A 20,305-nucleotide genomic window follows, 5' to 3' on the forward strand; every position below is an offset into this window, starting at 1 on the left:
GTTTGGCTGAACAAGGTGATTATAGCCATACAGTGGTGCAGCACTGACTCCTTACATAATCCAGAATCCCAGGTTGAAGCTCAGGCCAGGTCTCCATCTGTGTGGAGCTTGCACATTTTCCTGTATCTGTATGGTTTTTCTGTAGGTTGTCCAGATTCTCCCAGATCCTAACAATCTGTACGTTAAATTAAATGAACACTAAATTGCTCCCAAACGTTTGCATATTCTACAACCACTGTGACTGATTCTGCAATGAATGTCAGGTTGGTAACTACATATCAACATTAACAAGGCATTCCCATTTAATAGTTCAAGTATAAGAACTACTGTAAATCTCAAAGACCAAGAAAAAGCCCTACAGCAGAGTTAGGCAACATGGGTCCTGGAGGTCCACAGTGGCTGCAGGTTTTTATTCCAACCCAATTGCTTAATTAGAAACCAATCCTTGCCAATCTCAGACTTTATTTAATTTTATGGCTTGTTAATCTGCAATGTAATGCTCTTATATCGAAGATTTTGTTTCTTTCCAAGGAAATCATCCAAATGATTTAAACCCTAAAATGTATAATTTCCAGTCTGTCACATTTTCCTCTTAAGTGTTTTATTAAACCTAATAGTTCAAGATGAATCCACACAGGTGTAAATGTAAACAAGTCAGATGGAGAACTGCTGGTTCCTTTGTCATTTGCATCTTATTACCAATAAGGACCCATTAAAAACACAGGGAATGCAGCTGTTTATGACTGAAATAATCAATTAAGGGAGTGGAACCTTAACAAGCGAGACCACTAAAATGAAGCAGAAAAACGTCACTTGAGCTGTAAGTCCTTCATTAGCAATAATTCACTTCCCGTTAAGAAACTGGGTTGGAACAAAAACCTGCAGGCCCTGAGGACCTCCAGGATCGATGTTGCCCACCCGTGTCCTACAGTTTTGATGGTGCTTACAGGACTTTAGAGAATCTGTTTTAAAAAAAAATATATAAAGTGAACTTATAGTAAATGTCTAAGCTTAAACCTTTGTCACGCACATGATCTTGGGAGAAAGCTTCAGGGTTCTGGTGTTGGTAGTTGCACGTTGTGTGCTATTGCCTTCTCTCTTCCTCCAACTGCACTACAATTGTCTGCCCCTTCCTGCTTGGAAGCCATATGACCAGCCAGTTCATCCATCTTTGAGTTAGTTCTATTTTGAACTCACATCCGAAAAGACATTTCTGCAACTTGTTGCTTGCTTTTGTTTTCTTACAAACCTACAATCCTATGGGGTCACCAGAATGGTGCCCTACCCTTTCATGTTGTTACGTCTCCTTTTACACGTTCTTTTGTGCAAAGTACAACATTATCCCTTAGACAGTAAGATGCTGCACACAATAATTATGAAAGTAATTATTAAATAGCCAAATGTCCTGAATAACATATTCATCGAGAGGCTGAAACCAGGACAATAAAAATATATTGCAGCAATCACAAATTAGTATTTCACTGGATAGTAATGAATATTTGTGGATAGTTGGTGAGAAGATTTATTACTTAAAAATAGTTTTGTTTTTCCTCTTCTTAATTTATCTTTTAAGTACTAGTAGTAGTAATATTGTCACATGTACAGTGTACTGAGAAATTCTTTATTATACTATACATTGACAAGCCAGGCATCTTAAAACACTGTCCACAGTGTCCATCATAAGCTACAAAAAGCACTCTAACATTACATTGTATGCCGCTTTCTGTAAGGTTCATCCTGGTAGGGGTCAGTTTTTAATGCCACAGCCATAAATTTAAAGGACTTTTAATGTTTATATACAGACAGTAACATGACGAAAGAAGTTTAAAGAAAGAAAATGGAAAAGAAATGAAAAAAACACAGTTTTCAATCTGAAATATGGAGAAGATTTATTGCTGGTATATTTTAGAATTACTTATTCAAATGTTCCATTTTAGTGAAGTGATTTTTCCATCAGAAAAGACATTTAGCTTTACAACACTGAATCATCTAGGTAAACACAATCACAAGTAGTACATGATCACCATTAAATCAGTTTGTACTTGATTTGCAATTTTAATTACTATTCTTCTTAATTCGGCTTTAAAAATAAAAAATGATTTACATTACAATTGTTTTCTAAATAGTAACAGCAGTTGTGCTGCCTTGCCAACAGCTCAAAAAACTATTTGATTTCATTTTCACAGCTACATGTTGCTGGGCAGTCTTCATTTAAGGAATCATCACATCCATATTTTTTGCTCTCCTCTTCACAGTTGCTGTACTTGTCCTGGTATATGCAAGGATTGGCTAACAAGTAAGAGAATGTTTGTGAATTTCTATTAGAAAGCAAATTATTCAAAATCAAAATGCCACCCATTATCCAATTTCAGAACCTATTTAATTCTACTACTGGGATGCAGGCAACCAAAGCACATCCCATCTGCATTGGTGTCAAGGAGTAAATCACATCCGTTTTTGGCCGACCATTATCTTTATGGCATTGGTGTGTTCTTCATGTGGGTTTCCTCACATATCCCAAGGGCATGCTTGTTAGGTTGATTTGCAAATCTAAATAAACCCAGTGTGAGTACACAGTGATTGACTAGTGTCCTATGCAACCTTGGTTCCTGCCTTTTGCCCAATGCTAATATACTTTTAAATGCCTAAAACATATGCACATATATAACATACATAAATGTTGTGGCTTTAACCTTCTTTCCTTTTCAGAATGGGAATAACATTTAACTTTTTTCCTTTGCAGATGCATGCTGATGCAGCTCTAGATTACAAATAGAGAAATTTCTTCACAGAAATGGATCTTTTCAGCGTAAATATTAAGCCATTTCTGACGGGGTTTCCATCCCCTTGATCCCCTGGTCTAATGTTGTAAAACAGTTTATGGAATAAATTGAACTTTTTCTTGCAGGTTAACATTTAAGTTATTCACCTCTGCCTAATGACTGCCATTCCTGACTATTCAGAAGCTTTACTGAGATATCCATCCATACATCACCTCAGTGCACATATCCCACTTCAATGGAAAAGCCTTCTTCCATTTGAAGAATTGCCGTTTACAGTAGTTGCTGTGTGTAGGACGATCTTCAAAGGCTGGAAATCGTCCAGAAGGTTTAGTTTGACAAGATCCTATGCTGGCAAAGCTTTGTATTTTATATTTCTTCTAAATGAAGCATATATGTTTACTGTACAGCATACAGCAGATTTATTGTATTTGTCCACTGATAATTATTATAAAGTATATAAAAACATTGCTAGCAGAAAACTATAATTCCAGCATTTGGCTGTCAAAATTTACAGTATCTTCTTTTCATCTGGTATATGTAATGTGAGGCCCTACCTCTGAGCTTGCTGGCGGTATATTATACCGTGGAGTTCACAGGGCGAGGGGGCCCATCTGGGTGGGATATTAATTTTGTGAAAGAAATGTCTGACATTTATTGCATGAGGTCAAAGTCTGGGATTTTTCTTCTTTTGTCATTTTTACTATTATGATATACAGAGTTCATTATGGGAGTTGCTGTCATGTCACTTCAGGGACATCAGTTCAATTCCAGATTTTTTTTTCTTGTCGAGTAATACGGTAGTGTATTGCTGGTCCAAGTCTGTCCTGAAGAAGAGAGCTCATCATTCAACATATTAAGTATGTGAAAATGAAGCACACTACTCATCATTTAACTAGTATCCTCTTGTTATCTAACCATTAACACCCTTGTTTGTTAAATTTTTGATTTGCTTGCTTGTTGTTTTTCGATTAGGGATGCATCACTGTCACTCATGTGCATCTGTGGATCACCCACCGGGCTCATCTGAAACAGTTACTACCACCGTGGGGTGAGAGGAGAAGCTTGCACTAACCTTCTCCTCTTTTTTTTCATCCGCAGTACCGAGAAGATGCCCCGTGAGGGCAATTAACTCAGCCCCTTCTAGTTTCCCACTTATAAGGTCCACAGCCGCCAGAAGGAGATGGTCAGTTGTGAACAGACTGCACTGTAGGATGACGCTCCTTATAACTTGAGAAAGATGAATCTTGTTATCTTAGCCAGACAGCTTTCCTAATTTAGATTTTTTCTTTTTGTTGGTTGTACTGGTGTGCATAGAGGCCTTTTCTGTTACATTTTCTATGACTGAATTAAATGGAAATGGCCAGGTTGGCACCTCAGCCTTTATCTGTGGGACCTGCATTACCTTATACGATCAAAGTATACATTCATCCATAACTATCTATTTATGTGTCTATTCACATGGATAGAATATTGACAACATACTCAGGGATTAGGACTTTGCTGGTAAATAGTCAAAGCCTTCCAGTATAAAGTGAGAATGGAATATTTTGATAATAAAAATAATAAACACAGCAACACAAGAAAATTCATCCCAGGGTACCCTTATATATGCACAAAGTGGTGCCCATCCAGTTGACTTTACTAGACTAGGTGAGGAACCGGACTCCTTGTAGGAAATTGATATGAGCAAAATAAGAACATTCAACCTCCATCAATAAAATATCACAGCTCAGAAACCAAACCACAAGTCATTTCTAAGATGTTACGTTTTGTAGATGGAAGTTGAATGATCTTCTTTTGTTCACATCAATTTTCCTGTATTCGCATGTCAGGTGGCAGTACTACATCCTGTTGCACAATATATCTCAAAAAGCAGTGAATATGAACATAAAATAAACATTAAACATATACAAATGAGTTTCTTTAAAAAAATCATTAATTTATGATCCTACATGATAGTTCCATGGGCTAAACTTTAAATTAATACAATGCTGAAAAAGATATGTTACTCTAAAACAATATCTGTATCCTAGTGTGTGCTTGGTGTGTGGTTGTGTGTGTGTATGTGCCCTGCGGTGGCCAGGCGCCCTGCCCGGGGTTTGTTTCTGCCTTGCTCCTTGTGCTGGCTGGGATTGGCTCCAGCAGACCCCCGTGACCCTGTGTTAGGATATAGCGGGTTGGCTAATGACTGACTGACAACATCTGCATTGTTCTTGATCTTTCTTGAACACAAAATAGAACAAAACATGTGTAAAAAACTATCATTTTATCAGAAAAATAAACACACAATACTCTGCACATCAATATCAATTCTATTAACCTACAAATAAAGGAAGAATAATAACGAGGGAAAAAATAACAACACAATAAAAAACACTAAATAAACCTGAAAGCTCTAATAGACCCACGTCTCCACATTTCATCCTGTCTAACAACATGGAGTGCACGTCACTATATCATACTATGGAGACTCCACCCACACCTTTTCAACCTTTCTGTTCCTCCTAACAGTTAAGCCCTTGGCCTTTCCTTATTCTTTTGACTCCAAGCTCAATGTCTCTCTTGTTAAAAATGCCTTTTGAATTCTTTTTTTGTTAGCAGTTATGGGGGAATTTTTTTTAATTTTAGCTGCTAGTTTCTATTTGGATCAGGGATACCTGACTATAGCTCCACCTAATGGTTTTTTGATATCCTTGCAAACCCAGGCCTATTTATTGGTCTTAAAGTATAAAAACACCATGGCAGTCCTTTAACTAAATCCCATTGAAGAACAGTCCTTTCATAGTGTACATGTTAAACACATGCCAAATTGCTGTCAGTTACGTGAACTTTTATAACAGTACACATTCTTTGATTTTTGGAGCTTACTTTTCACATTACGAAACGTTAATAAACTGAAGCCAAAAAGGCAGGATTAATCACACAACTGGAAAAACTGTGGATGGGATATCCACTTATTGCTAGGTACACTTATTCAAAACAGACTAATTTAGAGTTGCCAAGTAATCTAACTTGCATGTTTTTGGAGCACAGAGGGAAAACAGAGTACTTGGGAAAATTCCCTTGAACATAGGTAAAACATGCAAATGCTGCTCATAGAATGAGTGGGCTAGGCAAAGTATTCATTAGCAACACTAGCTGCTACACCACTGTCCTGCTAATTAATATACAATGTAAAATTCTCATACCCACTTCAAACAATTCAGGGCCACAGGGGATGGCAGCCTATTCTGTCATGCCAGCCCATCACTCAAGCCTATCCATCACCACCAGTTAACCTGACCAGTATGTTTTTCAGAGCATAGGAAGGTAACAGACTACATGAAAGAAAATTCACGCAAAGACAGAGACAACCTGCAAACTCCACATAGCCAACATCAAGCCATGGGATTAGAATCCAAGAGACTGGATCTGTGAGGGGGCAACGCTACCCACTGTGCCACCTTCATAAATATACACAGAAGTAAATACACGGAGACCGTTTTTTTTTCTTTTTTGATCAAACTTTAGCATTTTGGATGTGTTGGCAACAGCATGAGTCAATTCCTTTTAAAGGGTTTTAAACACTAAACATTTTATTAAATAATATGTTAATGTAAAGAAAATCAAAATAGGATATTAGTTACTGTATATAAGTTAGGAATTTGAGTTGTGTCATTGTTTATAAAAATGTAAAGCTTAGCCATCATGACAAACTACTCTGCCAAAATGCTTAGCAGATAATGTTTATAAATGTGGGGTGTTTATTTAAGCTGAAATTTCCAGATTAGGGATAAAGTCATTTTATGGTGCAATAAGAACATGAAAGTATAAGATATGAGCATAGCTTCTAGTAAACCTGTCGCCAATAAGTTATCGTTTTAGTGAGACCAAGAGAAATAGTTCATTTATCATTCAATTGTGTGAACTAATAGGCCTCCGTGTAGTATTGGTTTACTGATTTAAATAAAGTACTTACTACACAGTCTGTCTTCACAAGACTCCAGGCAGTCAGCACAAGGCATTCCTTCTTTGTATGGAGTGTCATCATTTGTATTTCCTCTACATGCAAAACAGATAGATCCCTGTTATGCTTTTAAAAAAAGTCAGACATTAATATTATACAATAAGTTCTTGGCACAAGGAATACCAATAGACTGATCTCACGATAATGTGGGCAGAATGCGAAAACTCCTCGTGTGCATTGACTGAGCCAAGAAATTTAGACTGGTGAAAGAGCTGTGAAGCTGCCTCACTGATAATGGCTTATTATTCATTTGTTCTTTTCATAATTACTGCATTATAGTTTCAAGTTAATTAGAACTGGGCTGAGCAACTGATAGCTGTATTGTACAAGTATGTCTTTAGGAGACATTCAAAAGACTAACAGCCATTTCCCAGGCAAGATTTATACACAAGCATTCTTCTTTCACCTACTATACACATCATTCTTATTTTACTATCTAGAATTAATTTATTAGTAAATATATATACAGTATATAGCTTTACTATTAATAAATGTCTTCAGATTCAAAGACTTACATAGCCTCTGTTTTCTTAATAAATAACACAACACAAGTAAACTAAATGGAATTTCTTATTGATATGATTTCCACATTGCAGGTTAATTAAGAATGCCTTTGGTGAATACAGAATATTTAGTTAAAAAAAGAAATTGTCTAATGGTCAGAATTAGCCTCAGACTAACAATTATAGTGAAAAATTATAAGAGTTGGCCACACTAGCATTGCTCAGAATGTTACATGGCATTTGCTTTTACTTCTATCAAATGATCTTAACGTGTTGAGGTTCCATTTGGACGACCAACAGCAACTCATTTCAGATCAATTGAAAAACCCCAATGATATAAAGTCTGAGCAAAGATTTGTTAAAATGTCACTTGGTGTATACTGAGGATTCAATACATTGTCAAAAATTAGCAAGAAACAATGCATGAGGCAAATGAAATTTGTTTTGAACCTTTAAAAGATATTTTTTTAGTAACTTTGCTATATGTTCAAATCAAAAACACTCCCAAACAAATGTACATGGGTAAAGGTCTAGAGGAAGTGTTTAAACTATACAGGTTCTAAAGTTGGGTAACATTTAAACATAACCTAAATAAAGTGTTCTCAAAAGTGGTACTTGGTAACTGCAATATCTTTGTGTCTTCATGAAAAAACAAACTTTTAATTAGTGGTTAGATTTTTGGACTGCAAATATAATTAACTCCTCATTTACTAGTGTTAGATGTGAAAATTAAACACTGTATGTAACAGATAGAAAACTGGAATTGGGCTTCTTGGTCCCAGCTCACCAATCGACTTTTTGTAAATGTTCTGCTTTGCAATTAATCAGTGAGTTTTTTTGTTTTTTTTAATAGAGGAGGTGATGCAGTCAGAAAATTGTGCCTAGTTCAATTTATGGGAGATCAAATCGATCTTTTGCCAATATATTCGTTTTTGCCCTGCTTTTCAAAGAATTAAAATGATCTCCAAAAGGCAAAGCAATTGATCAAGCTTATTGCCCTCTTAGGCTGTCATACTATTGTCATAGAAGTGGTACTCACCCTGGGCAGTATTGACAAACATACAAATACTTTGGATTTGATGTTCCACACTTGGCAAAAGAACACCCGATCAAAAAAGAAATAAACCAGACAACCTGAAAAGAAAAAGAAAGCATCTGCTACTTTTTATGCTTCTGCCCATGAAACTTAGACTAAAAGATTTACAGTGCATCCGGAAAGTATTCACAGCGCATCACTTTTTCCACATTTTGTTATATTACAGCCTTATTACAAAATGGATAAAATTAATTTTTTTCCTCAGAATTCTACACACAACACCCCATAATGACAACGTAAAAAAGTTTACTTGAGGTTTTGCAAATTTATTAAAAATAAAAAAACTGAGAAATCACATGTACATAAGTATTCACAGCCTTTGCTCAATACTTTGTTGATGCACCTTTGGCAGCAATTACAGCCTCAAGTCTTTTTGAATATAATGCCACAAGTTTGGCACACCTATCCTTGGCCAGTTTCGCCCATTCCTTTTTGCAGCACTTCTCAAGCTCCATCAGGTTGGATGAGAAGCGTCGGTGCACAGCCATTTTAAGATCTCTCCAGAGATGTTCAATCGGATTCAAGTCTGGGCTCTGGCTGGGCCATTCAAGGACATTCATAGAGTTGTCCTGAAGCCACTCCTTTGATATCTTGGCTGTGTGCTTAGGGTCGATGTCTTGCTGAAGGATGAACCGTCGCCCCAGTCTGAGGTCAAGAGCGCTCTGGAGCAGGTTTTCATCCAGGATGTCTCTGTACATTGCTGCAGTCATCTTTCCCTTTATCCTGACTAGTCTCCCAGTTCCTGCCGCTGAAAAACATCCCCACAGCATGATGCTGCCACCACCATGCATCACTGTAGGGATGGTATTGGCCTGGTGATGAGCGGTGCCTGGTTTCCTCCAAATGTGATGCCTGGCATTCACACCATACAGTTCAATCTTTGTCTCATCAGAATTTTGTTTCTCATGGTCTGAGAGTCCTTCAGGTACCTTTTGGCAAACTCCAGGCGGGCTGCCATGTGCCTTTTACTAAGGAGTGGCTTCCATGTGGCCACTCTACCATACAGGCCTGACTGGTGGATTGCTGCAGTGATGGTTGTCTTTCTGGAAGGTCCTCCTCTCTCCACAGAGGACCTCTGGAGCTCTGACAGAGTGACCATCGGGTTCTTGGTCACCTCCCTGACTAAGGCCCTTCTCCCCCGATTGTTCAGTTTAGATGGCCGGCCAGCTCTAGGAAGAGTCCTGGTGGTTTTGAACTTCTTCCACTTACGGATGATGGAGGCCACTGTGCTCACCTTCAAAGCAGCAGAAAGTTTTCTGTAACCTTCCCCAGATTTGTGCCTCGAGATAATCCTGTCTCGGAGGTCTACAGACAATTCCTTTGACTTCATGCTTGGTTTGTGCTCTGACATGAACTGTCAACTGTGGGACCTTATATTGACAGGTGTGTGCCTTTCCAAATCGTGTCCAATCAACTGAATTTACCACAGGTGGACTCCAATTAAGCTGCAGAAACATCTCAAGGATGATCAGGGGAAACAGGATGCGCCTGAGCTCAATTTTGAGCTTCATGGCAAAGGCGTGAATCCTTATGTACATGTGCTTTCTCAATGTTTTTATTTTTAATAAATTTGCAAAAATCTCAAGTAAACTTTTTTCACGTTGTCATTATGGGGTGTTGTGTGTAGAATTCTGAGGAAAACAATTAATTTAATCCAATTTGGAATAAGGCTGTAACATAACAAAATGTGGAAAAAGTGATGCGCTGTGAATACTTTCCGGATGCACTGTATAGTGTGATACAGGCATGTTAAACAGATTAAGTTTATTAAAATAAATAAACTGATGGATCACAATGTAAAAAGTATGATATTCATTATTGAAGATGGCTGGCTGTACTGTTGTTAATTATATTCTGAGGTTTAGTTTTCATTCAGTTTTATTTCATTTTATAGTAACTGATAATCTGTGTTTTATTTATTTTGATGCACTCAAAAGCATTGGTCCAGTTTGCTTGAAAACCGACCTGGAAGAAAAGCATGGTGGTCCAAAAGTGCAAGCAGTAGAAAATAAGAGGAGGTGGCTCATGCAACATACAAAGTATGACAGCATTAACAGTTAGGGCATGCAAAATATGAGAGAAAGCAGCATTATCAGGTCACATGTTAAAATAGGAATTGTGGCAGCCTTTAAGAATAGTGCATGCGCAATATAAGTAGTAACAAAATAACAGATGGCATAAGCAAAATAAAAACGGACACTGATCAGTGAAACAGTGCGTAGTATATGAAAAGTTATGTACAAAATTGGAATTAATAAGAAATGTTAAGCTGAAGTTGGAATTTGCATGTAATAGGACAAAAGTAGTGAACCTGTTGCAATTTAAAAAGCCTGAATAGTCTGTTGAATAAAAACATATGTCTTTTAGAACCTATTGCCTAAGGTAAATGTTGTTTGCTCTTCTTTCAGAGGACAGAACTAGACTTTTTATCTTGGTCTGGGTTAGGAAATATTCTTAATTAGGATGTCAGTCGGATGTGACAATCCTCAGTGCAAATACATTATGTCCTTGGTATCATAATACTTAGAATGAGAATGATACTATTGCAACAGTTGCCACCAGGGAATTAAATGAAGGTCATCCTTCTTTATTGGATTACTTCACAATATACTGTAAACTGCTAAAAGCAGTCATAGTACATACTATACTGTCCACTAAATATACACACATTTTAGTCACAGAACATTTCAAAATAACAGTTGTCTAAACTAATACATTGTAAAACAACCACCCACACATATAATGTACTCCATTTAGAGTGAGAGTGGGCAATATAATTGCTGTTACAGTATATCGGATAAAATTTATCTTGTGGCATATGGATTTAGAAAAAAAATGTTTCACTAATATGCTAAAGATTTTTGGAAAGCTTGCTAGCATACTTAAATGTAAAACACAGTCTAGCTGTATTAACGATAGCTCAGCTAATAAGAACTGCTTCACAGTGCCTTTGCAACTCTTGGTCCATTTCTTTAAAAGATCGAATCGATGCTGTGCTTTCTTTCATCCTGCTGCCTCCTAAAACACCTCTAACTCTAACCCGATTCCTTTTTATCCTGCTTACCTCCCAGTTGGTGCCTGTTGCTTACTGTGCTGCATCTCAACTGGCAATCAGTCTAGCTCTTTGTTCCAGCACAAGCTAAACACAACAAATTGTTTCTAGAATTAATTAAAATCATTAGATAAATTAAAGAAATAAAGCACCTGTAATCTTACTAGACAACAGTTGTATAGTGAAAGATGAGATACACTTAACCATTAATGTACACTATTTACAGTATAATTTCTTTTAAATAAAGTAATAATATCTAAAAAATAAAGTATTTTAAATAAGTCCCTGCCTCACATACCACTGGAAAATAGCAACAAGTCACATGTTGTTTGGACACTCAACTAAGAATTACACTGTACCTATACATGAGATATTGCACCACTTTTACACTGTACTTATAGTACTACTATGTCCTTAATCTTACTTAATCCAATCCAGAACTGATTTAGGACATTGGATCAGTGAGGTGGAAATATGCCAATCTCCCTGTAAAATTATTAATTTAATAGTTTTCTTGCTGTGTTATATAAGTTAACTTTTATGACATCAGCCTTAATAAGAACAGATTCCGAGCTACTTGCACTTGTGAAAGTGCAAATCAGCATTAGTCTGGATTTCACATGAGAGGGCAAGAGCATCTTTCTAAAAGGATCCCTTCAGATTTGTGAGAGGACTTTTACCAAGGGAAAAGAATGGGTCACTAAGGATGACCATCTGAAAATAATGCACACAGACAACAGAAAATTTGTTCCTGTGGAAGTTAATGAAGATGGCATCAAAGACGCAAACCATCCTAAAAGATTAGTAAAGAGTTAGGGGACTAGTAATCCCCAAGGTAAAGGACGCCTTGAACATCGGCCAATTCCAACAAATAAATCTCTTTAATGTTAAGGTAAGATATTCTTTAGCATTTTTGCTCAAAGGATAACAACCTACCTGGAACAGAACAATATGATTGACACATATATACAGAAAGCTGGTATACCAGACTAATCAGGATGCTTAGAAGACCCGAGCATGATATGGCATCACCTCTGGTCTGCAAGAGGGGAAGGAAGAAATCTGTATGTTTTATTCCTGGACCTAGCCAATGCTTTTGGATTGGTTCCCCACTCTCTCCTCTGGACAGCCTTCAAATTCTTTCATGTGCCAAAGACCATCACTAACTTGCTCAGGAACTATTTCCAAGATTTGCAGTTCTGTATTACAGCCACTCATGAGTACACAACATCATGACAGCAACTGGAAGTGGGAATAATGACAGGGTGCAACACCTCCACATTAGCTTTCACTATGGAAATGAAAGTGATCATCCAAACCTCGATATGGGTTGTAGAAGGACAGCATCTGCAGTCTGGACAGTGATTACACCCCATTCATACCTACATGGATGACATCACTACCCTGATGTCAACCATTTAATGTACCAAGCATTTGCTGAAAAATCTGCCTGCCAATATAACATGGGCAAAGATGAAGTTGAAACCCAGAAAATCCAGGAGCATATCCATTATCAGAGGAAAACTTGTAGACCAGAGATTTCACATAGGCAAAACACCAGTTCCCATGATGTTGAAGATGCCAGTCAAGAGCCTTGGGCAGTAGTACGATACAAGTTTCAAAGACTCAGATGAGAGTAACCAACTAAAGGAAAAAGGCCTTTTTATTATAGAAAAGACCTTGCTTCCTGGCAAGGTGAAACTGTGGTGTCATCAGTTCAGATTGCTCCCCTTTATGATGTGGCCTCTATTGATCTACAAGGTCCCCATCTCCAAAATCTAGAAGCTGGAGTGGACAGTCAGTTAATTTATGAAGAAGTGGATAGGTCTCCCATGGTACCTTAGCAGCATCAGCTTATATGGACATGGTGTGCTGGAGCTACCTCTCTCAAGCATCACAAAGGAGTACAAATGCACCAACTTAAGGCTGGGTATGACTCAGAAAAAGTCTCACGATGCCACAACACAAGCAGCTGCCTCTAGACATTCAACAGGGAGTAAGTGGACTCCACTTGACACTGTACAGCTAGCAAGATCTTCTCTTAGACACAGAGACATTGTGGGACAGGTGCAACAAGGAAGAGGTAATTTTGGGTTAGGGACAAGTCTACCCTCATGGCAGTAAGGTAATAGCTACCCAGAGAAGGCAGCTGATGGTTGCTGAGATTTGGTAGCATGTGGAGGCTGAGAGACATGCAAGAGAAGTCTCACAGTCCAAACATGGCCAGTAGACTTGCTGGGAAAATCTGGAGCATCTTAAGCTCACCTGGAACAATCTGTGGGAGATGAAAGGAAGCTGAATTAGCTTCATCATCACAGCCACCTATGAATTTACATCACTAGGTTGGAGAAGATACATTATATTCTCTCTACCAAATTCCAGCATTAAAGCACATCCTTACCAGCTGTAAAACCAGTCTGTCCCAAGAACACTACACCTGAAGGCATAACCAGGTTCTACAACAACTGTACCCTGGAAGAAAGGAGATCATACCACCAGTGCTCTCCCCTGATCATCAGATTCCCAAACACCATCCCATTCGTAAGAGCAGGACAACCTCCAGTGAAACAATCTACAAGAAAGGAACCGGCCCTCCTGGGGATTGCCCGGGATTTCAACATACAGGTTGATCTAAATCAGAAGATAATTTTTCTGGGAGAAATTATTTCAGTTTAGTCTTAGGCCAGACCTGATCTTGTAGTCAACGTCACAGAAAACCTTGTTCGTTGTGAAGATAACAGTGCAATAGGAGGCAGCAGTTGATTAGGAATATGAATTCTAAGGTATGTAGAAATAGCAGCGGAGGCAGAACAATATGCTCGCAGTAGAGGTAGGATTTAGAGGGTTTGTAGCCACGTCAGCAACCAGGCTTCTGAAGGGGATGTGAATACAAAGGCAGTCCTTATGATAGGCCATCAAATCATTTTCAGAAGCTGAAAAATGAAGCAACAGCTGGCTTACAAATTGGCAAGCAAGTGGTAAAAGTGAAGTGGAGTGCACCAGGGATGCCACATGGTACTGTTGTGGCCTGTGGAGGTGTTGTGGGCCTATCAACGAAATACAGATGAAGCAGGGTGCCCACCTGATGATCACAATGAGGCGATCACCCTATACCCATTCAAAACATTAACAAAGTGCTGAATATTGGGATTGTAAGATCAAGTCCTATGAAGTTGACCAAATTATTTTGCCATTGATTTTAGAAAGAAATGGAGGCTGTTTTTGAACACATTGTAACAAAAACAACAAAAAAGTAGAACTAGTGATGATGACAATGTTAGAATTCATTCTGACACTACTGTTACAATACAAAACCAGTGCATTCATTCATAGTATTCATTTATACAGCTAAATATTACATCTAGAATGAAAATGCTGGATTTAAATCTAAGTGTGAACATACAGTTTAAATTGAAAAAACTAGAGAAACATACCAAAGAGTCATGCATGTCAGTATAAGTGACAGCTATGAAATGGACTGGTGTGAACGAGTATTGTTGTGTGTAGGAAAATTTACGCTATAAACAGTCCACGGTTGATTCATTCCTTGCAACTGATCCTGCTGTAGTAGGTTCTGGCCCTTGTGATCAAGAACTGAGAAAAGTTGATAAAGAAAACTGAACAATGAGCATAGCAGAAAATGTCAAATAGGAACCAATGCTTTGAGGGAATCATAGTTAATTCCTAAACTGCACTGTCAAAGCATTTGCACTGTGGCAAAAGGAAAGCAAGTCACACGGACACACTAAGTGTTATAAGTTAATTACCTGAGTGTAATGGCCAGTTACAAAGTTGTTTATTGCTCCAACTCCATACTTAAAATGTTTGTGCTCATCATGCCACATTTGGATAGCCCTGTGCCAGGAGTTCTTCCTAGTAGCGATGTAGATATTCTCCCCACAAGTGTAATCTGTATTAAAGTGAACATATACAAATAGCATAAAGTAATTAATTTTGTTTTAATACTCTTTTTAGTGTCACTCATTCACTTATAACTATACAGAATAATCAAAGATGAATGTTCTGACACATCCTCTTCCCTATTCAGATTTCCAGAATTCATTCAAGTTAAGTGATCATACTGTAAGATCACATCCCAACACAGCACCACGGCTGATATGCACAAATTTCTAGTGCTAAGAAGTTTGCATTGCATCTCAGTTGTTTTACGTTTTGTTCATAAGTTATGTACAGTGCAGTATAAAAGCATTCGCTCCCTTTCTGATTTCCACTGCTATTGCAAATATCTACAGTATTTTTCAACCAAAATCTAGTATGAAATGCAAGACACTTTTTTATTGATGTTAATTACTGAAAAAAAGTTACCTAATACCAGTTGTCAGAGTACCTCCTCTGTTGCATTTTGTACAATATTTGGCGGCAATGACTCTTTTTATAATTCAATATCAGTTTTTGATATCATGGTGGATGAATGTTAGCTTATTCTTACTTCTAAAACTGCTTTAATTCAGAAATACTGCTAGGATTTCCAGAGTGAACTGCTCGCTTCAGGTCCTATCTTGTTATATCCATTATGGTCAGATCTGGAAGTTTCCTGCTTTCCTGATGTGGGCTTGCTTCTGCTTTTTGGATCATTGTCTTGCAGCCTGGTCTATCTATGCTTCAGCTTGAGATCCAGCTCATGGATGGATGAAAGACATTCTTCTTAAGAAATGTGTTTTATAAATAAGAGTCCATGGTCTTTCGATTTAAAAAAATGGTCCAGATACTGAAGAAACAAAGCATCCAAGACCATCACACTACCACCTCTACCGCCACCTTTGACTTTTGGCATGATGTCCTTGTTCTGATATGCTGTATTTGCATATGTCAATCATAATGGGACTCATGTCATCTAAAACTTCTGCTTTTGTCTCATCTACCCATGGAAATTCTATTAACATCATATAGATTGCTCCTGGCAAATAAGCATTCATGTTCTTCTTCTTTAACACTGGTTTTTATCTTGGCCTCTTTTGCCTGGTGATTTTCTTTTTTTAGAGGTATGCTGCGGCAAAATAAGTCTGCAGTTCTCTGGATTGTATTTTCCTTTATGAATCCTTGGATTCATTTTATGTTGTGCCCTTGGAAAATTTTCACAGGCCAGCCATTCCTGTGAAGATTTGCTACTGTTCCAACTGTTTTTCCATTTGGAGTTCAGGGCTCTCACTGGGGTTTACAGAATCCAAGAGCTTTAAAAATGGTTTTGTAGCCCTTTCCAGACTGATAGATGCCAAAAACTGTTTTTATATTTCTTTTAGCTTTTTCTTTGATGGTGTCATTATATGATTGCTGAATCTTTATGCTAACAACTTGACTCTGATAACAAGGGGGAAACTAACCGAGATTTATATTGAATAGAGCGGGATGTAATCAGCCACTAACTCTGGTTATGCCTTTAACTGTGTTAATGCAGAAAAGAGGCATTTACTTTTTTTAGAAAGTGACAGTTAATATATGATAACTTTATTCATTACATAAAACAAAATTTAGTAAAAATGTGTCATTTGTTCACTCAGGTGCCATTTATCTATATTATATTGTGGCTTAATACCAGAAAGTATTAACAGTCAAACATTTTGAGCAATAGAGGAATAGGGTGAATCCTTTATCCTTACACCGTATATTTTAAAATATGACCACTATATTTGAGTTAAACATTTGCTGCACCCCAAAACACAATCACATTAGACAGAATAGACTACTGTTAACAAACATGGATAATAAAAGCATGGTTAACAAAGTAAATGTTATAGTAGTGAAAAGTATATTTAAGGGTTGCTGTTCTAGCATATACATTCATTAAAAATAAAGCCTTCTGCAAACCTCTGATATGACAACATCACCTTTTCAGTTTAAAAACTAACTGTTTTGCAGTTCCCGGGAGAAGTAGCCCATCACTTTTAATTTTATCCTTCATTTGAACCTGCACGACAGTACAACACATAGTAATAACTGACTTCATGAATTTTAACATTTATTTTATTTTATCAAAATAGTAAAAAGATTAGTTCCCTCTCTTTTAACTGTTGCTTTGTTTTCTTTTAAAATTGCCATACATTTGTTTCTTGCTATCGTAATATTTCAGAGCCTGGGAACAATCATACTATTGTATACTAAGCTATAATGCATTTATATTTAGAGCATTTATTTATTAACTATTATTCTTTATGTGCTGTAATGGATGGCACACATGGGCTGGCATCCCTGCCTGGTTTGAAATGGCACACCTACCTGACTGGGAGGCCATTGTAATGGAAGGACTGGAGGAGATGTTGTCTGGTAAATATTTTCTCCCCCAGTACACTAAATGGCAGTATCTCTGGGCTTCAGTACCCATTCAGATATTCACAGGGAAGGTTGGCAGCTATACTCCTGGAGTACAGCCCTGTTGGGGTTCTATCGGTGCTGCCAGGCAGTACTGCAGGGGTTTACAATCCCGAATGTGTGGGACTTCCCCATGACCTAGAATTACTTCCAATGGACCATATCCTAGCATCAGAAATACCACTGGGTCTGAGATAAAAGGAGCCGCTCTGCCTCACCTTGATGAGTCAGAGTTGGGAGGCGGAAGGTGACACATATTACCGTAGTAGGATGGAAGGAAGAAAAGAATCTTTGATTTTACTTGTGTGTTGGTGCTGGTGCTCATTTGAAAAAGTGTTGGTTACAAATAAAAACCTTTCATTTGAACCTGCTTTTATAAGATATATGGATAGACATATATTTATTTTTCCCAAACATTTTAATTCCAATGCATTATTGGGGGTAGCTTGAGCCTATCTCAGCACTGTTGGTATACATCAATACTGGACTTGATATCAATCCATCAAAGGTCATTTAAGTTGTTCAGTTGCATATGTAAATTAATATTGTTGATAAAGATGAAAATGTTCTATTTATAGCCAGACGTCCACACTTCTGCTATGATTATAGGGAGACTCATATTATAAACACAGTCATCAGAGGCACAAAGTGAGCGCAGTATCATTGTGTAGATCATGGGTACACCCTTAAAGACTTAAATATTTCCTCCCCCTGAGTATCTTGCTTGTGTCGTCTATGGAATAAATGATGATATTTTCAGATTTCTGGTATTATATTGTACAGAACACTGGTGAGCACTCATTTTGTTTGTGGCTCCAGCAGTAGAGTCTATTTATTGAGCCTCCACAATTAAAACATATGAAAGGCTAAAATAGGCTCCAGCCTCCCACTGACCTGTTTTGGATTAAGCAGGTTTGAAAATGTTTCTGTGATTTTGTGTGTTCTCTAGCATTTTATTGTCAAAATATGCCTTTTCCATCCCAAAATGTGGGGAGTGTCAACCTAATGTGATCAATGCAGATCAAGGCAGGAATCAACCATTAATGACAAGACAGTTCATTGCATTTAGTATTGCTATACTGAGGCAAAGTACACAGTAAATCAAGGATGATGAAATTGCTACTCACTTAAAATTTGCAGTTCATCATGTGAACTATGATGCAGTTTACAACTCTTAGCCATTTTGTATGCATTTAAGGCAATCTCTGGACTCCACATCTGTGTGAAATAGAAGCATTCGTGTCAGTACTGCAAAAACTGAAGGTCTGGTTACTACTGTTGGTGTGGACATCACAAAAAAACGGGTAACTGTTTTCATGAATTTTCAGTTTGTTTCCTTTAGTTTATTTGGATTTTGGTTTGATTTTTCCTCTTCCAAACAAAACATAATAGGCAGCAATGTATTAAGTCTACATTATACCTTCTATTAGGCACTCAGGAGTCAGAAGTGCCATTGCTAGAAAGATGTGTATTATAAAATTGAATAGTCACTATGATATAATACATGCAAAATCTGCATTTAACATAATAAATTAAATGTTTAGCTTAATTAAATCTATCATAGCGTCTTTGTATGGATTATTTTTAGTCATCTTTTGTTTGTGTTTAATATAGATGCTCATTTTTTGCTGCTTTGCCTTTTCTTCTTCTTCCTCTTCTAATTCCTTTAGTTAAATAGACAAACAAACTGCAGTCAAAGAACCAAATTTAAATGTCCTTCTGAACTAAACTGAGATAATGGATACACAGTTATACACATTTGAAAAAATGTTTTTAAGCCTGTGTTTAGTTAACATTGTACAGATTTTATTTGCTTGACCTCAGCCTGTACCCATATGAAAATTAAACATATTGTGGGATATTGGTAATCAACTAACATATTTTTAAATACATATTGCACATTAGAATCCACCTCTAACCCCAGCACAAGTTTTAATTGGTGAAGGGTCCTGTCTTCATTTTAAAGCTCAATAACTATTGAACACATTTCTTGTTTATACATTACTCTTGATTTTCCAGATATTTTTGATATTGTTTGCTATTGTGCAGGATTGGTCTCCATAGACACCCCTTCTATCAGAAACTATTCTCCTTGGAAATATGAGATTAAAAGTTTTTCTTGGCCATTACTGCAAACCACATGGAGTGAGTAACATATAAAATATCATGTTTGAATTATTTTAAGATGTTAGACTTAATTGTAAGATCATTTATGTGGAATTCAGTTTGGAATCCAGATGGATTAAAAGCCAGAAGTCTACATGACCATCATCATCAATTCCTTCCAAGAGAACTACTGGACATCAAATATTTGTACAATATAATTTTTGAAATTGGCAGAAATCCACAAATCTGCATGTATGCTCAGCTTTGTGCTCCAGTCAATGCTAATTATTATCAGTTTACCAGTAACAAATTTGTCCTCCAATTACAAAAAATATTAAACCAATGCAAGACTCATTTTAAGGCAGAGAAGCTCTTATCTGTTTCTCCCATACATGACAGTGACTTTTTCTGAACTTCTCAAACATACTCAGT

At 37.2% G+C, this 20,305-nt stretch overlaps 1 protein-coding gene across 2 annotated transcripts in view; it reads right to left on the bottom strand.

The window, feature by feature from the left end:
• Positions 1–1,879: 1,879 nt before the first annotated feature.
• The window catches only part of LOC120525644 (cysteine-rich venom protein catrin-like), a 29,344-nt gene continuing 10,918 nt past the window's right edge, over positions 1,880–20,305 (bottom strand). For both annotated transcript variants that reach the window (XM_039748111.1, XM_039748112.1), the window contains 5 exons: positions 18,895–18,985; positions 15,208–15,350; positions 8,332–8,426; positions 6,742–6,824; positions 1,880–2,289 (listed from right to left, as the gene is read on the bottom strand). In XM_039748111.1, the coding sequence (XP_039604045.1) occupies positions 2,165–2,289; positions 6,742–6,824; positions 8,332–8,426; positions 15,208–15,350; positions 18,895–18,985 (537 nt within the window). In that variant the 3' untranslated portion in view covers positions 1,880–2,164. The remainder of the gene's footprint in view (positions 2,290–6,741; positions 6,825–8,331; positions 8,427–15,207; positions 15,351–18,894; positions 18,986–20,305) is intronic.

The sequence above is a fragment of the Polypterus senegalus genome, chromosome 3, assembly GCF_016835505.1.
Source record: "Polypterus senegalus isolate Bchr_013 chromosome 3, ASM1683550v1, whole genome shotgun sequence".
NCBI classification, from domain to species: Eukaryota; Metazoa; Chordata; class Cladistia; order Polypteriformes; family Polypteridae; genus Polypterus; species Polypterus senegalus.